At 42.5% G+C, this 13,500-nt stretch overlaps 1 protein-coding gene across 8 annotated transcripts in view; it reads right to left on the bottom strand.

Moving 5' to 3' along the window:
• Nucleotides 1–13,500, bottom strand: part of ARHGAP12 (Rho GTPase activating protein 12) — a 287,089-nt gene that overhangs the window by 148,415 nt on the left and 125,174 nt on the right. For all 8 annotated transcript variants that reach the window (XM_029588589.1, XM_029588588.1, XM_029588591.1 and 5 more), the window contains one exon: nucleotides 1,243–1,368. In XM_029588589.1, the coding sequence (XP_029444449.1) occupies nucleotides 1,243–1,368 (126 nt within the window). The remainder of the gene's footprint in view (nucleotides 1–1,242; nucleotides 1,369–13,500) is intronic.

Below are 13,500 nucleotides of genomic sequence, written 5' to 3'. Positions count from 1 at the left end.
AATCTGCATTCAGAAAAAGGATGGCTTAGTGGATGGTTTAATATATTTAAGGAAAATTCAGGGATCCCTGATGCTTGGAATCAGGATCCTGCAAAACTGGTCGCTGCCTGGCAGGGATATTGCCACAATTAGGGGATACATGTCACTGTCTACTCTGACATTACAAGCAGGGAGTGGCCAACATTGGTTCAACTAACAGCATCCACTGAAAGAGTCCTGGAAGCAACAAAGAAAAAAAAACCACAAAAGAGTAATCTCTCCTCTTTCATGTTCCCTTTCAAGCTTACTGGCCACAGTAGAGGAGTCAGACAAGGGAAAAACTTCCAAGCACTGTTTCCTGTGCCTTGTGGGAGAGTGTACTAGACATCAGTTTTCACCATGGGAATATAAAGCGGTTATTGAACTGAAGGCAGGTGAGAGGATTAAGAAAAATAGATACCGTAGAAGAGAAAAATTCAATGCGGCGCAGGTGACTAGATTAAAAATATTTTCATAAACTTAATTTGCCCTTACCAAACAAAAGGTAAAGATTAAAAAGGGAAAATCAATGACAAGACAGTTGTATAAAAACAAAACAAAAAAAAAATACTTTAAATGATTTTCTAGTGGCAGTTACTTCTAAATGTGTATTTCTAGCTCATGCATTTGACATATACAACCCTACAAAAGACCAGCTTTTATGACATTTAATAGCATTCCCATCTGTGATAAGAGGGCTATATGTTCTGACACCACATCCTTTATACATAGTGAACGACAGCATTTAAGTCATCCACTTTGTGTTTAACAGAAAAACACATGCATATACAAAATGTTATTTACTGTCAGTTGAGAATTATGCTACTCAATTTTCTACAACCCCATTTTGGTGGTGTATGCATTGTACTCTTCATTAAATCACATGAAGACGTGAAAAAAGGTTTCAATCCTTGTATTTCGAGGAAGTTCTACTTGCCGCAACTTGTGGGCCCTATGGCATTGCAAATGTTATTTTCTTTATGACTGGTGCAAATGCATCACTCAGCTCTTTAATAAATCCACTTAAGTGGTTTCATGAAGGTGCTGACTTAATACAAGACTGCAGAAATATTTCATGATTGCAGGTCCTAACATATCTGGGCAAGATTTTCACATTCCAATAAAAGAGGTGCCTTGCTTAATCATAAGGGAATCATCAAATAATGAACTACAAAAATAAACATTTTTCCTCATTATATAAATTATTATTCCACTCTATCCTACCTTTTCATTTATGTCCAACACACATGTACTGTGCCTCCATTTTGTTAGAACTATTGGGTCTTGCATCCTTCTGTCCAGACTCCTACTTTTAATAATTTCCTTTTGCGATTGTATGGAGGCTTTATACTAAACAAATATTAAGAAAAGCAAATAAAAAGTTGCCATGCAATAAAGTCAAGATATATTCATTTTCATACCAGATAAAGCATTGTCTGGTTTGATAGCTACAAATTATATTTAGAGTACAAAACCTCAAAATATCACATTGAAATTTTAATCTTTTTCAGCAAACCCTAAGGGCCTTCACAGGTTTTGAAAAAGTGAAATGCCAGAATTCCACATACATCTTTCTTTGCTCAATTTTTGATCTCATCTTTTTCTGCTTACAGTCATTGTTTGCTAGGGATATGCACAAAATTCAATTCAGTTCATTCATTGGTTTCTTCCCTTTATTTTGGCGAGCTTCATTCATTTTGGTAGTTTATTCACATAATTGCTGTTTCAGACATATATAATTACATTTTATGTTCATAAAAAATGTACACACAAAACTAAAATGAATGAAACCCTATTCACTGCTAAAAAAATAAATTGTTTACAGACTTTGCTTTCCCTGAACACTGAAAAACTCTGAAGAATTTTCCTAAAAAATGACGATTTAAGATTAGATACTACCTTTGGCAATGGAAAATTTGACAGCTGTAAGATCAGACAGTTTGATGCAATATGGCTTCTCGATCTTACCTTTACAGAAACACCGGAACCACAGACAAGCATTTCTAGCCATATTTAAAAAAGAAATCGTACAGAAGAAGATAATGGGTGTCCCATTGCTATTCTGGTTTGAAGTGAAATCTCTAATTAAAATGTTTGTATGTATAATCGAAGAAAAAAGGAAATACTATTAACTGTATGGCAGAGTCTGGTCACTAGGTGCTTTCAAAACCAGTATTTGTCATGTTATATTGCTATTTTTGTTGAAGGTGGCATTATATTTGGAGGCTGACCCAATATCTGGAAGATGGAGGAACCTTTATATTAAAAAATAAATGTAGTAAAACTTACAAGATGAATGAATCCATTCTTTCATATAAAGCAAAGTTGCTCATTTGTAATAGGGATTCTCTGTAGACAAGATAAATCAGCCATAACCAGTGAATGTGTTCATCTGACAGTGTCCACACAGACCCAGCTCAGAAGTACTTTGGAATGTGACCTGTGAGGGACCTCAGTCTCTTCCAATAAAATTTAGATATAAACTACTTTTGATTAATGGGAAAGACAGTACCTATCTATATCTACATATAATGCACTTGGCTGGCTTTCACAAGAGGTCTCTGTCTGGTTGCCATACATCATGGCACTGGCTTCGGGTGTCCGGCAGCCATTTGATATGCCAGAGCAGAAGGGTAAGAGTAACTGGAGAATGCTTCTGCCCCTGGAATACCTGGACCAGCTTTGGAATAAATGCTGGTGTGGAGGGGGGAAGCAGTACTGGGATGCCATATTTAAGCTGAAACTGGGACTTAAAAAAAAAAAAAAAAAAAAAAAGGACAGCTTAGTGTCTGGTGGGATGTGGGAGCCTGAACACCCATTAACCCATGATGGGATAAAAAGTGTGGTGGGAGGAGTTTGGGGGCGATTTTGGGGGCCAGCGAGGCCTATTTAAGTGAATTTGTTTAGTGTATGGGGACCGAAGATTTTTTTCAAGATTTTTTTTTTTAAGTGCTGAATGGTGGGGTGTGGGCGACTTATAACACACTTGAACTCATGATGGGGTAAAGGGCTAGGATGGGAGGAGATCCAGTGAAAGCTCTGAGCCGGGGGGTGGGAGGAACCTTTAACTGCTTTTGCTGGGGGGGGGGGGGGGGGAAGCGAGCATTTTGTTTGGTTTGTTTTCTCCCCCCTTTAATTTTGGATAATGGGAGAAGGGTCAGACTTGCTGGGTATCTCTGGGGAAAAGAGTTTGGCTAGTGAGGCGGGGGAAGAGCTGAGGGAGGGAGTTTGAGGTGGGGAGGGCAAGACAGATTGTTTTGGGGGGGCAGGTATGCTAGGGAGCAGGGTCAGAGTATGCTGGGGTCGGGTTAGAGGACTGGAGGTCAGGGTGGTCCTTGATAGGAGGAGAGGTGGAAAGGAGTCCTGGGGTGGAGCTGGGGAGGGGGAGGGGGGGGAATCAGAGTGTGCTGGGGACAGGCTGAGAAGGGAAGGAACTGCTGGGGTAGGGCAGAGGCGGATAGGAGGGAGTGCTGGGTTTGGACTGGGCAGAAGGACAGTGAATAGGAGTACCTGAAGAATTTCAACAGATTTCAGCTATTCAATTCAATAAAACTAAAATGAGTATTCCCTGAGTCCATAAGACATTTAAACTTTTGCACACACTAATGCAGCATAAAAGGCTGGTGGGCTACAATCCCAGTGCTGAGCACTGACCCTGGAAAACCTTTCCAGAACAATCCATATATTTCTGGACTTTCCTAGGAAGTGAGAATGCTCCCTAGATCATTTTGCATGTCTCAAAGCTGATTCTCCCATCAGAGAATGGTGTAGAAGCTGGATTATGCCAAATCCCAGACACGTGTGGACACTCTCTCAAGTCAATCTTACATGCTACAGGCAAGACAAACATGGGAGTCTGCCATGACCTCAGCTGGAAGTCTCTTAAAAGGCCGTAGACAGAAGTGAATGAACTACAGGAGGCCAAAGACATCTACTCTTCCATCCTGAGATTAATGAACATATTCGCCATCTTTTCTAGGAACCAAGAGAAACTAAGATCTTTGGAAAGCAAGGCATGCCTTGGTAAATCTGTAAAGAGTCTAAATGCATTCTCATCTAACAACTGTGATACATCCCTCCAAGACTCAGACCAAGAGGAAGGCAGATGAGGAGAGAATCTCTTGTGCTCTTAGGGAAAGAGAATCAGCAGGACCTTTCAACTAATTTCACCTTTTCCCTCTCCAAATGCCTAAGAAGGGGATGACCTAAGGGTAGGGAAATTATCCATAAGGATGGACTTGCCCCAGCTGGAAAAGCTCAAGGGGATATTTCAGCATCCTGGAGACTCTCCTTAAATTTTCTTTGCAGGAAAAAAAAAAAAACCACTCTTCCATCCTGGGCAGGAGAGGTTCCATCCTTTTCTGGTTCTCAGGAAGCAAGGAGGTAAAGAAATTCCTCACCATCTCTAACAGCTGGACTATAATTTGTTGAAGAGCCCTTTGTGCTGAATTAGGTGGGGAAACAGTTTCCTCTGACAACCAGATGGACTCATCCTTGCTCAGACCCCCAGTAACTGAGGGTGCCAAAGAGAAGCCCGGTGGAGTGGGCACTTGGGCCCAGCTGCACAAATGCTCTCCATTGTCTGGAGTCTAGCAGCACCGGCAAGGATTCTCTCCACACCAAGGCCATACTTACCTTCCACAATGGCTGCTTTTCTACTGTGTCAAGGTGCTCCACACTGAGAAAATGGACTGTGCCTTGACTAGCTCCAGAGCACTCTGCACCAATGCAACTAAAGGTGCCCTGATTGGTGGCAAGATTGGAACATCTGGGACAAACAAGCTACCATGGATGCACTCCATGCTATAGAAGATGCCCGCTATATTGAAGAGCTCCTCACTAAGGAGACTAAAAGTGCCCTTGGGCTCAGAGTCTGGGACCACTCCAGTTGGTCCTTGTGCCAATAGCACTATCTACTTTTGGCTCCAGGGGAGATGGCTCCTGAGGGTTCCCTCACACCGCTTACACACTTTTCTTGGCATCTTGTCCTGCACCATAGGCTTCTGCACCAAGCTTGAATCCTCACCCATGGCAGATCAGTGCAATGGAGTGGGGGAGGGAGGGGAATAGGTAGCTTTCCCAATAGACTTGTGGGACGATGAGGAGGATAAATCCCAGCACAAACTCTGGATGTTTATTGTGGCATTAAGACTCCTACCAGACCTTACTCTGGGTTACAGACTGGCTATGCTGCCCACTCTTACATTAAGCTTTTGGGCCTTCCCAGATATAATCTTCTACAGTTCCTCCATCTTCCAGGTATGGGTCTGAATCACCTATAGGGAACCTACTGAGGCTAAAAAAAAACTTGAGATGCCATGGTCTGGGATCCAAGCAGCGACATCAAATGGAATGGCTATCCATGATGGACATGCAATTCCCACACACACAGGTCTTGATCCTTTGTGAATTTAGACTCATCCATTTGGAATACACTTTTCTTTAAAAAAAGGAAAGAAAAAAAAGGACTTCAAAGTCCTTTCTGAGGGCTGTCAAGGTGGTAGCACAAAAAATGCATTAAAGAAAGAGAAAGAGAAAATTATGTTTAAATGCTGCTTTAATAAGTCTGTAGAAGGTAAATGAAAATCTTTAAAAATTAAAATAAAGCTTGAAGCCCATGGTGGGATATTTCATGACGAGCTGATATTCAGCCACTCATATTTCATCCATTTTGTGCACAATTGCTTCCAAATATTTGCTGCCTTTATTGTTCTCTTGAATATTGCAACAGCCTGAAGGAGCAGAAAAACTGCCAGGTCAAAATTTAAAATGTGGCCTACATGAAATGAGTTTGTGCCTCAAGTCCATTTCCAGGTATCATAGTAGAATCATCCACAATGTAACGCCTGCCATGGTCCCATGAATCAGTCAATTCTGATGCATACCTTGGCACTGATACGTGACAGACAAATTTCTGCTGTGCCTGCTACCAGCTGATAACCACCTTAATCTTTCAATCTGTATACTGAACTTCAGGTCTTCGGTTCCCTGAAGTCTGAAAATACACTTGCTACATAAAGAAAACTGCAGCAACATTTTAAAAAGCAATGAATTGCAGTAATCCCTGAAAGATTTTTTTTTAAACAGTTTCCCAATATCCTTTTCTTACAACTAAACAATATTTTTCAATATTTGATGAGCAAAAATTCTCATTTGAAATTTAAGCACACTGACATAGCAAGTTATTTTAAGGTACCCATACAGCTTGCTCTTAGAACCACGTTTAGATATGGAGGAACTATTTAAATTGTTGAATTATGGAAAATCACAATCTGCTCACAGCTTTACTACAAATAATTCTACTCTTTTCCATCAATAAGCAGGCTGAATTAGCCGTGACAGTGGATGACATCAACTGGCAGGACCGAACGGACTCATCTCTCCAAGTTGTAAAGCTTTGTGCTCTACCAAGCAAGTGTGGGAGGTGCCACATGGGCACTGCCCTCATGAGCCTCCTTAGGGTTCTTTTGCCCAAGCTGAAGAACATGTGCGCACTTATCTTTCTTTTGACTAATTCTTTGTTGATCTCTCAATACATTGCCTCACTGCTTCTGTAGTTTCCTCCCCAACAGCAGTTTTCAGTGGTATTCATCATAAAAAAAAAAGAAAAAAACCATTTAAAATGAGGAACAGGTAGGCACCATATCTACCATATCTGGCAAAAAAAAAAAAAAGTGTGCTGTTTGAGTTCAAAAACTGCTTTTCTGGACACGTAATGTCTCTCACCAATGCCCACTGCACGTGCTACCTAAGTTTGGGCCCAGATCACAGTCAAATTGCCCTGATTGTGGGTGCATGTTCCCATGGGCTCAGTGCTACTGGGCTGCTAAAACAGAGCCTGCGGCAAACCAGAATTCACAGCAAGTCATTGCTCCCCAGTTTCTCAAGGTTCAGTGCTTCAGGGACTCCCAACGGTCCAGCTTTCCTCAGGGATATGCAGAGAAGGCAGGCATCAGCATGGACCACAAATGCCCAGCATGCCGAAGTTGTATCAAGGATTTCGCCAGCACACACTGCATTAAAGTCTCCTGTGTCAAGACAACCGAAGCCCAATTCCACGGTGCACACTGTGAAGGGCCCAAAAATTGATGCACTGGCACCCCAACACACCAAGCGAAGTACCCGAAGACCAATGCACTGGGACTTCCGATGCAAGGCCTGTCAATACAAACTTTGAAGCAACAGATGCACTCAATGCATGGGGCATCCAAGCATCCAAAGCCTGCTGATCTGACGCAACAGATGCACGGTGCATCACATACTTTTAATGTTAATGTTAATGTTCATTGGTTGATTGTTATTGTTCAATGTTCTATGTAAAAAAAACCCCGGTCTAACCTCCCAGACTAGGGCAACCTTTTTGTTACATGTAAACCGGATTGATTTGTATTGCATACAGGAATTCCGGTATATAAAAATTATAAATAAATAAATAAATACTCCTCTCTCAAAGCCCTTGATGCCAATTCTCGACACATAGAAACGACGACAGAAAAGGACCAATAATCCATACAGTCTGCCCAGCAAGCTTCCCATGGTAATATCTGTCACGCCATGCAGGTTACCCCCTATGTATCAGTCAGTGCTGCTTGACATGCTTTGCTTATGGCCTTATGAAGCAGTCCTGTGTTTTTTTCCTTAATGTCTGCGCATCAGTACACTTCAGACTGTAACAAAGTTATGGCTCATGTTGGCTGACTCAATCCAAATTCCTCTTCCTTCCACCCCCTCTCCTTCAAAGCAGAGAGCAATGTTGTAGTTGCATAAAAAGCATCAATGCTTATTTGGTAAAGGGTAGTAACTAATGTTCTGTGCAGGTTATCCCCATGCTTATCAGTTCCTAAGACCGTAAAGTAGGGGCATAAATGATAGAAACATTCACTGTGAAGTAATCAGCATTAGACATACTCGAGGCAATTATTGATGCACTTGAATACTGCACCCTTTTAAGACAACAGGAAGTTCTAAGCATTCTAGTGCTTCGTTTCATCACAGTTCTTGTGGGGATTCTGGATCCATGGCCTCCTGCTTTGCAGAATGCACTTCCATGGTTTCTAAGGGATGTCCTTTAGAGTTTACTCAATCCCTGACACAGATGGTACTGCTGGTCGAGGCAATCCTTTACACCGTCCCCTCATTTTGTGTTAGGAGTCCGTCCAAACATAGAAATGGAAGACACCGATCTCGGAGACTACAGCGGCAAGAAAATTAGATCTCAAGTACTGTATGCAAAAGACCCTGGCCTTCAGGGTAGTTCAACTGCCACACTAATCTGTGATTGTAGAGTCTACCCTCAAGGCAACAAAAAAGACAAGAATCCATTCTAATTTGCCCCCAGGAAAGGATCGCCTTGATTCTTTTGGCAAGGTGATTTTCCTGGATACCATGCTCATGACTCACATCAGACACCACCAGTTCTACATGGTACTGTACATTCATAACTGTGTACAAAAGTTGAAACGTTTCATATCCACATGGAAGTAGAGTAATCCTACTTGCCACAACCATGGACAGATTTGGAAGAAGAAATTCAGCATCTTTTTAGAGACGGCTATGAGTTGTTTGACACAATCACCAGAACGGCAGCATCCATTAGGATGTGATGCATGGCATGGCTCCATGCTAGCAGTATACGCGACAATATCCATGAAAAACTTGCAGATCTCCCTTGTCTAAGCAACAACCTTTTTGGTGAGAAGTTATGGGGCATGGTGTCCCAGATTAAACAGAAAAGAACATGGTGGTCCAATCACTGTCCACGCCTCTTGATCAGCCCTCCGTGATTCGTTGATTGTATTTTGGCTACTAGTGGCCTTACTACCACAAGCAGCCATTCCAGGCTTATCACCATTATCGTCTGCCTCTGATGCAGAATCCACATCATCAGCTACTGACTTGACCTCGTCAACTAGACTGCCATCAGCAAAAGTCATCCCAACCTGGCCAGCCAAACCGGGGTCAAGTTTTTAATTTAGGAGATGAAGACCTATTCCAACTCTGTAGGGGGAAGGATCCAACTGTTCCTGCCCTCGACTCACCACAGGCTTCCTGGGTTCTCAGGATTGTTCCGTTTGGTTACCATTTACATTTCTCCCAAGCATCTTCGCTACTACAGTTGATGCCTCCCTCACAGAACAGCATGCACCTTCCACAAGTTGACTACACATACAATCACTTCTTCAATAGAGGTCCATAGAAAACTGGTCCCCTTTTCCCAATGGGATCATGGTTTCTACTCCCATTATGTTCTTATTCCCAAAAAGACCAAAGGCTTGTGACCGATCCTCAATCTCTGCCGCTTGAACAAGTTTCTCTCTTAAGAGAAGTTCAAAATGCACACCTTACATATGATCATCCCCTTCATCTTTCAATTACAGTTGGTGTGTTCCCTGGATCCAAAAGATGCCTATGTTCACATTTCCATCCACCTGTCCTGTTGGCAATACCTCCGGTTCCAAGTGGCGTTGACACAGTACCAGAATAGGGGATCTCCCATTTGGACTCAGCTGCCTCCAGTCTTCACACCAAGAGATTTAAGTCTTGCCCTATCTGAACGATTGGCTCATCACAGCACCTTCCAGAGATGGAGAGATGTGAAGCCTGCAGACCACAATTCATGTATTGTAAAGACTGGGTTTCATAATCAATTTCAATAAATCCTACCTCATGCTGACTCAATATCTTCAGTTCACAGGAGCAACCACAGACTCCCTGAACCAAAGGACTTTCTTACCCTTGGATCAGGTGTCTGTCCTTCATATTTTACTGCAACATCTTCTGATGGTGGAGATAACCGCAGCATAAGTTCTCATTGTCCTGGGCCACATGGCAGTGGTAATACATGTAAGTTCCTGGGACTCGTCTTCACATCTGTCCCCAGTGGGGCCTTCAATACCACTGGGATCACCTCTTTCAGCCTCTGCATTCCCCAATACTTTTTCTGCACAAGATGAAACAAGAGCTCAGTTGGTGGCTCCAGCCACATGTATGCCTTGACAGGGCACCCTGCAAGCTCCTCCTCACCAAGTTATCTTGTCCACGCCACCCAAAGAGTTGGGTGGCGCATACTCAGACCTGTGAGACTCCGGGCTTGTGAACACCATCCGAAGCTTGCCTTCACATCAATCTCCTCAAGCTTTGGGCAATCAAGAATGCTCTCACTTTTACGAATCTGCTCCAGGGGAAAGAGCATATTGATCCAAACAGTCAACCAAGTGGTCGTGTTCTTTGTCAACAAGCAGGGAAGCATGGGCTCCTAGGTACTCTGCCAGGAGGCACTGGACATCTGGCAATGGGCACTGAATCATTACGGTACCCTGCAGGCCAAGTACCTACCGGGTTTATCCAGCTCTATAGTGGACTGCCTCAACAGGATCTTCCACCCTTATGAATGGGAGCTGGACCAAGGCGTGCTGGATGATCTTTTCAAAAGGTGAGTTTGACCTGTCACTGACTTCTTTGCAATGGGGGCCAATCAGACATTTATTTTAAAATATTTATTACCTCTGCCCCTTCCTACGTTCAGAGCGGGATACAAGAAAACATAATAAACTTGGCCTGTTTTGCTCTGTTCATCGCAGCCAGCAGACTCGTCAAATGCATTCCTCTTAAAATGGGAAAAAAAAGCCTTGTGTATACTTTTCCACCAATTCTCCTGCTTCCAAGGTCTCTTTTGAAATTTCTACATGACCATGGCTGAATGATTCTCATAGCTCCTTCGAGGCTCAGACAGATATGGTTTGCCTATCTCATATGACTCTCCGAATGTCCTCCCATACACCTAGGGTCTGATTTGATTTGTCACTTCTCACAGAAGAATGGATATCTGTTTCATCCCAACCTATGCCACTTCAATCTCACAGCACAGATGTTGAAATGCTCAACTGTACCCAACCTTTCCTTGCCTAAGGACATCAGGGGATGTTCTGCTTTCCGCCAGAAAGCCAGATGCAACTATTCCTTTAATTGTTTCAGATAATCCTCATGGTGTCTCTAGGAAGGCCTCAACTCTTTCCAGTGTGAGCCATTTAACCTGTTGGCCTATTTGCATCTTCTGTCTGCTTGCAGACTAGCTACATCATCTGTCAGGCTACATCTCAGTGCTACTGAGTTTAGTGTCAACCAGGGAATGGTAAGCCACATCTCAACTCATTCAGTAATCTCCAAAATCATGAAAGAGTTGTGGAATCTCAAACCTTCAGTGCAAAAGTCCACAGTATCGTAGGACTTGAACACTGTCCTTCAATGGCTCATGGACCAGCCTTTTGAGCTCTTGGAAATTGTCTCTCTGAAGTACTTCACAAGGAAAGTGGTCTTCCTTGTGGCAGTCACCTCTGTCAGGGGGATAAGCAAACTTCAAGTTCTGGTGTACTACACTCCACATCTTCAGTTTTTTCAAAACAGGGTGCTCCTTCGCACTCACCCTAAGTTCTTGCCTAACACAGTGTCAGCATTCCACTTGAACCAGTCCATTGTTTTGCAGACTATCTACATTCTCATGCACATGAGGGTGAGAAATGCTGCTAATCTCTTGACTGCAAATGAGCCTTAGCATATTACAATAGAAGGGCTTAGCCACATCGCCAAACTTCTCAGCTGTTTTCTATCACCCAAACAGACTAGGCAATCCTGTAACTAAGTGCACATTATAGAACTGGATTAGGGCCTGTATTCAGCATTGCTCTGCAGTGGGCCTTGACCTTTCCAACCTATCAAAATCCATCAAGTCAGAACCATGACAACTTCAGTGGCCCATTTATGGAATGTCCCAGTGGAAGATATCTACAAGGTTGCCACGTGGTCTTTGGTACATACGCTCACTTCCTACTCCTGTCTGGACAGTCATTAGACAGCTGCCAGTGGGTTTGGTCAAGCAGTTTTTCAAAGCTCAATGTTGTAGTAGGTATACTCAATACCCCTTTTTCCCTCCCTTGCCTTTCCTCCCCTTCCCCCCTCCTCCTACCCTACTTTTTTTTTTTTTACTACTGTTTTTAACCCTGCTCTTCCTTTGTTCATGTTCATTAGCTACAAAACTGTTTGTCCCTGTCAAAAAGGGAATCCCCTTACTGACGTCATTCTTTGGACAGTGCTTTGAACTTCTGACAGCTTTTGACAAACATCACGAGACCTGGTTTTTCACGCCTTTAACCAGTACAAAACATGTTTCTTTTTGGAGATGCTCTTTGGCGAGCTCTGTCAGTCTTCTTTGATGGCTCTGTACTTTGGTAAGTCCAAGATTTAATGCGCTTCAGCTGCTAAACACTGTTCCATTTTAAACCTATTTTCTGTTACTCATTTTTTTTATGTCCCTTTTAGAGCTGTCATTTCCCAGATAAGCCCATCGAAAAATCCCATGGTAAAATGCTCTTATAATTATTTTTCCAGCTCCTGATTTTGGCCCTTTTTTTGCTTATTACTACTGTCACTCACTCTTTTCACTTTGTACCGAAGTTCCTTGTTCTTTTGTTTTTGATGGCTTGCACTCCTATAATCTTCGGTGATCTTATATTTGCTGTCATTGGCTTTAATTCTTTTGTGACCAGCCTTTGTGCCGAGGACAATCACTGACACTTTCCCTGTGCTCTCCTACTTCGCATGGGTACATTTATGATCTCCTGGGATTCTCCCACAGTGCCATGTGTGTGTCGGCACACTTTAACCCCCTCCTTTTACATTTTTTCTCTAGAGCTAAATGATCTTTAAGTATTTAAATTCTTTTATCATTCTTCTCTTTACTTGTGAGGTAAGTTGTTAGACATTCATTTATCCTTTTCTATATACAGTTTTTGGGTTTCTTTTCATGGTATTTTAGATTCAATATTTTCAACATGTCACTACCCTCTGCTTAGATGTTTCCCTAACAACTTGTGGGTAAGACCTCGTTTGTTGATAGTTTTATATGATTATACATCATGGATTTCGTACTATTTGTGCCTTTAAAAAGTGAAGTATGAATAAGTTAGTAGAAAATAGATCAAGTTCCCTTCTCTTATACATGCCCTTACCATACTTAATGTGCACTCTGATTTGTAATTTAATTTGTATATTTACTGAGTTCAGGTCTGGAGACCGTATCTCCAAAGGGACAGAGACAGGATGGAGGCGGTCCCGAGAAGGGCGACCAAAAAGGTGGATGGTCTACATGAAATGACTTATGAGAAGAGGTTGAAGAACCTAAATATGTACACCCTGGAGGAGAGGAGGAGCAGGGGTGATATGATACAGACTTTCAGATACTTGAAAGGTTTTAATGATCCATGGTCACCAACAAACCTTTTACTTTGGGGAAAAAAAAAAAAATCAGTAGAACTAGGGGCCAGATTTGAAGCTCCAGGGAGGAAGACTCAGAACCAATGTCAGGAAGTATTTCTTCACGGAAAGGGTGGTGGATGCCTGGAATGCCCTTCCGGAGGAAGTGGTGAAGACAAAAACTGTGAAGGATTTCAAAAGGGCATGGGATAAACACTGTGGATCCATAAAGGC

Source organism: Rhinatrema bivittatum, chromosome 2 (genome assembly GCF_901001135.1).
Source record: "Rhinatrema bivittatum chromosome 2, aRhiBiv1.1, whole genome shotgun sequence".
Taxonomy (NCBI): Eukaryota; Metazoa; Chordata; class Amphibia; order Gymnophiona; family Rhinatrematidae; genus Rhinatrema; species Rhinatrema bivittatum.
The sequence above is the reverse complement of the archived record's forward strand: the minus strand, read 5'-3'. Positions and strand labels throughout refer to the sequence as shown.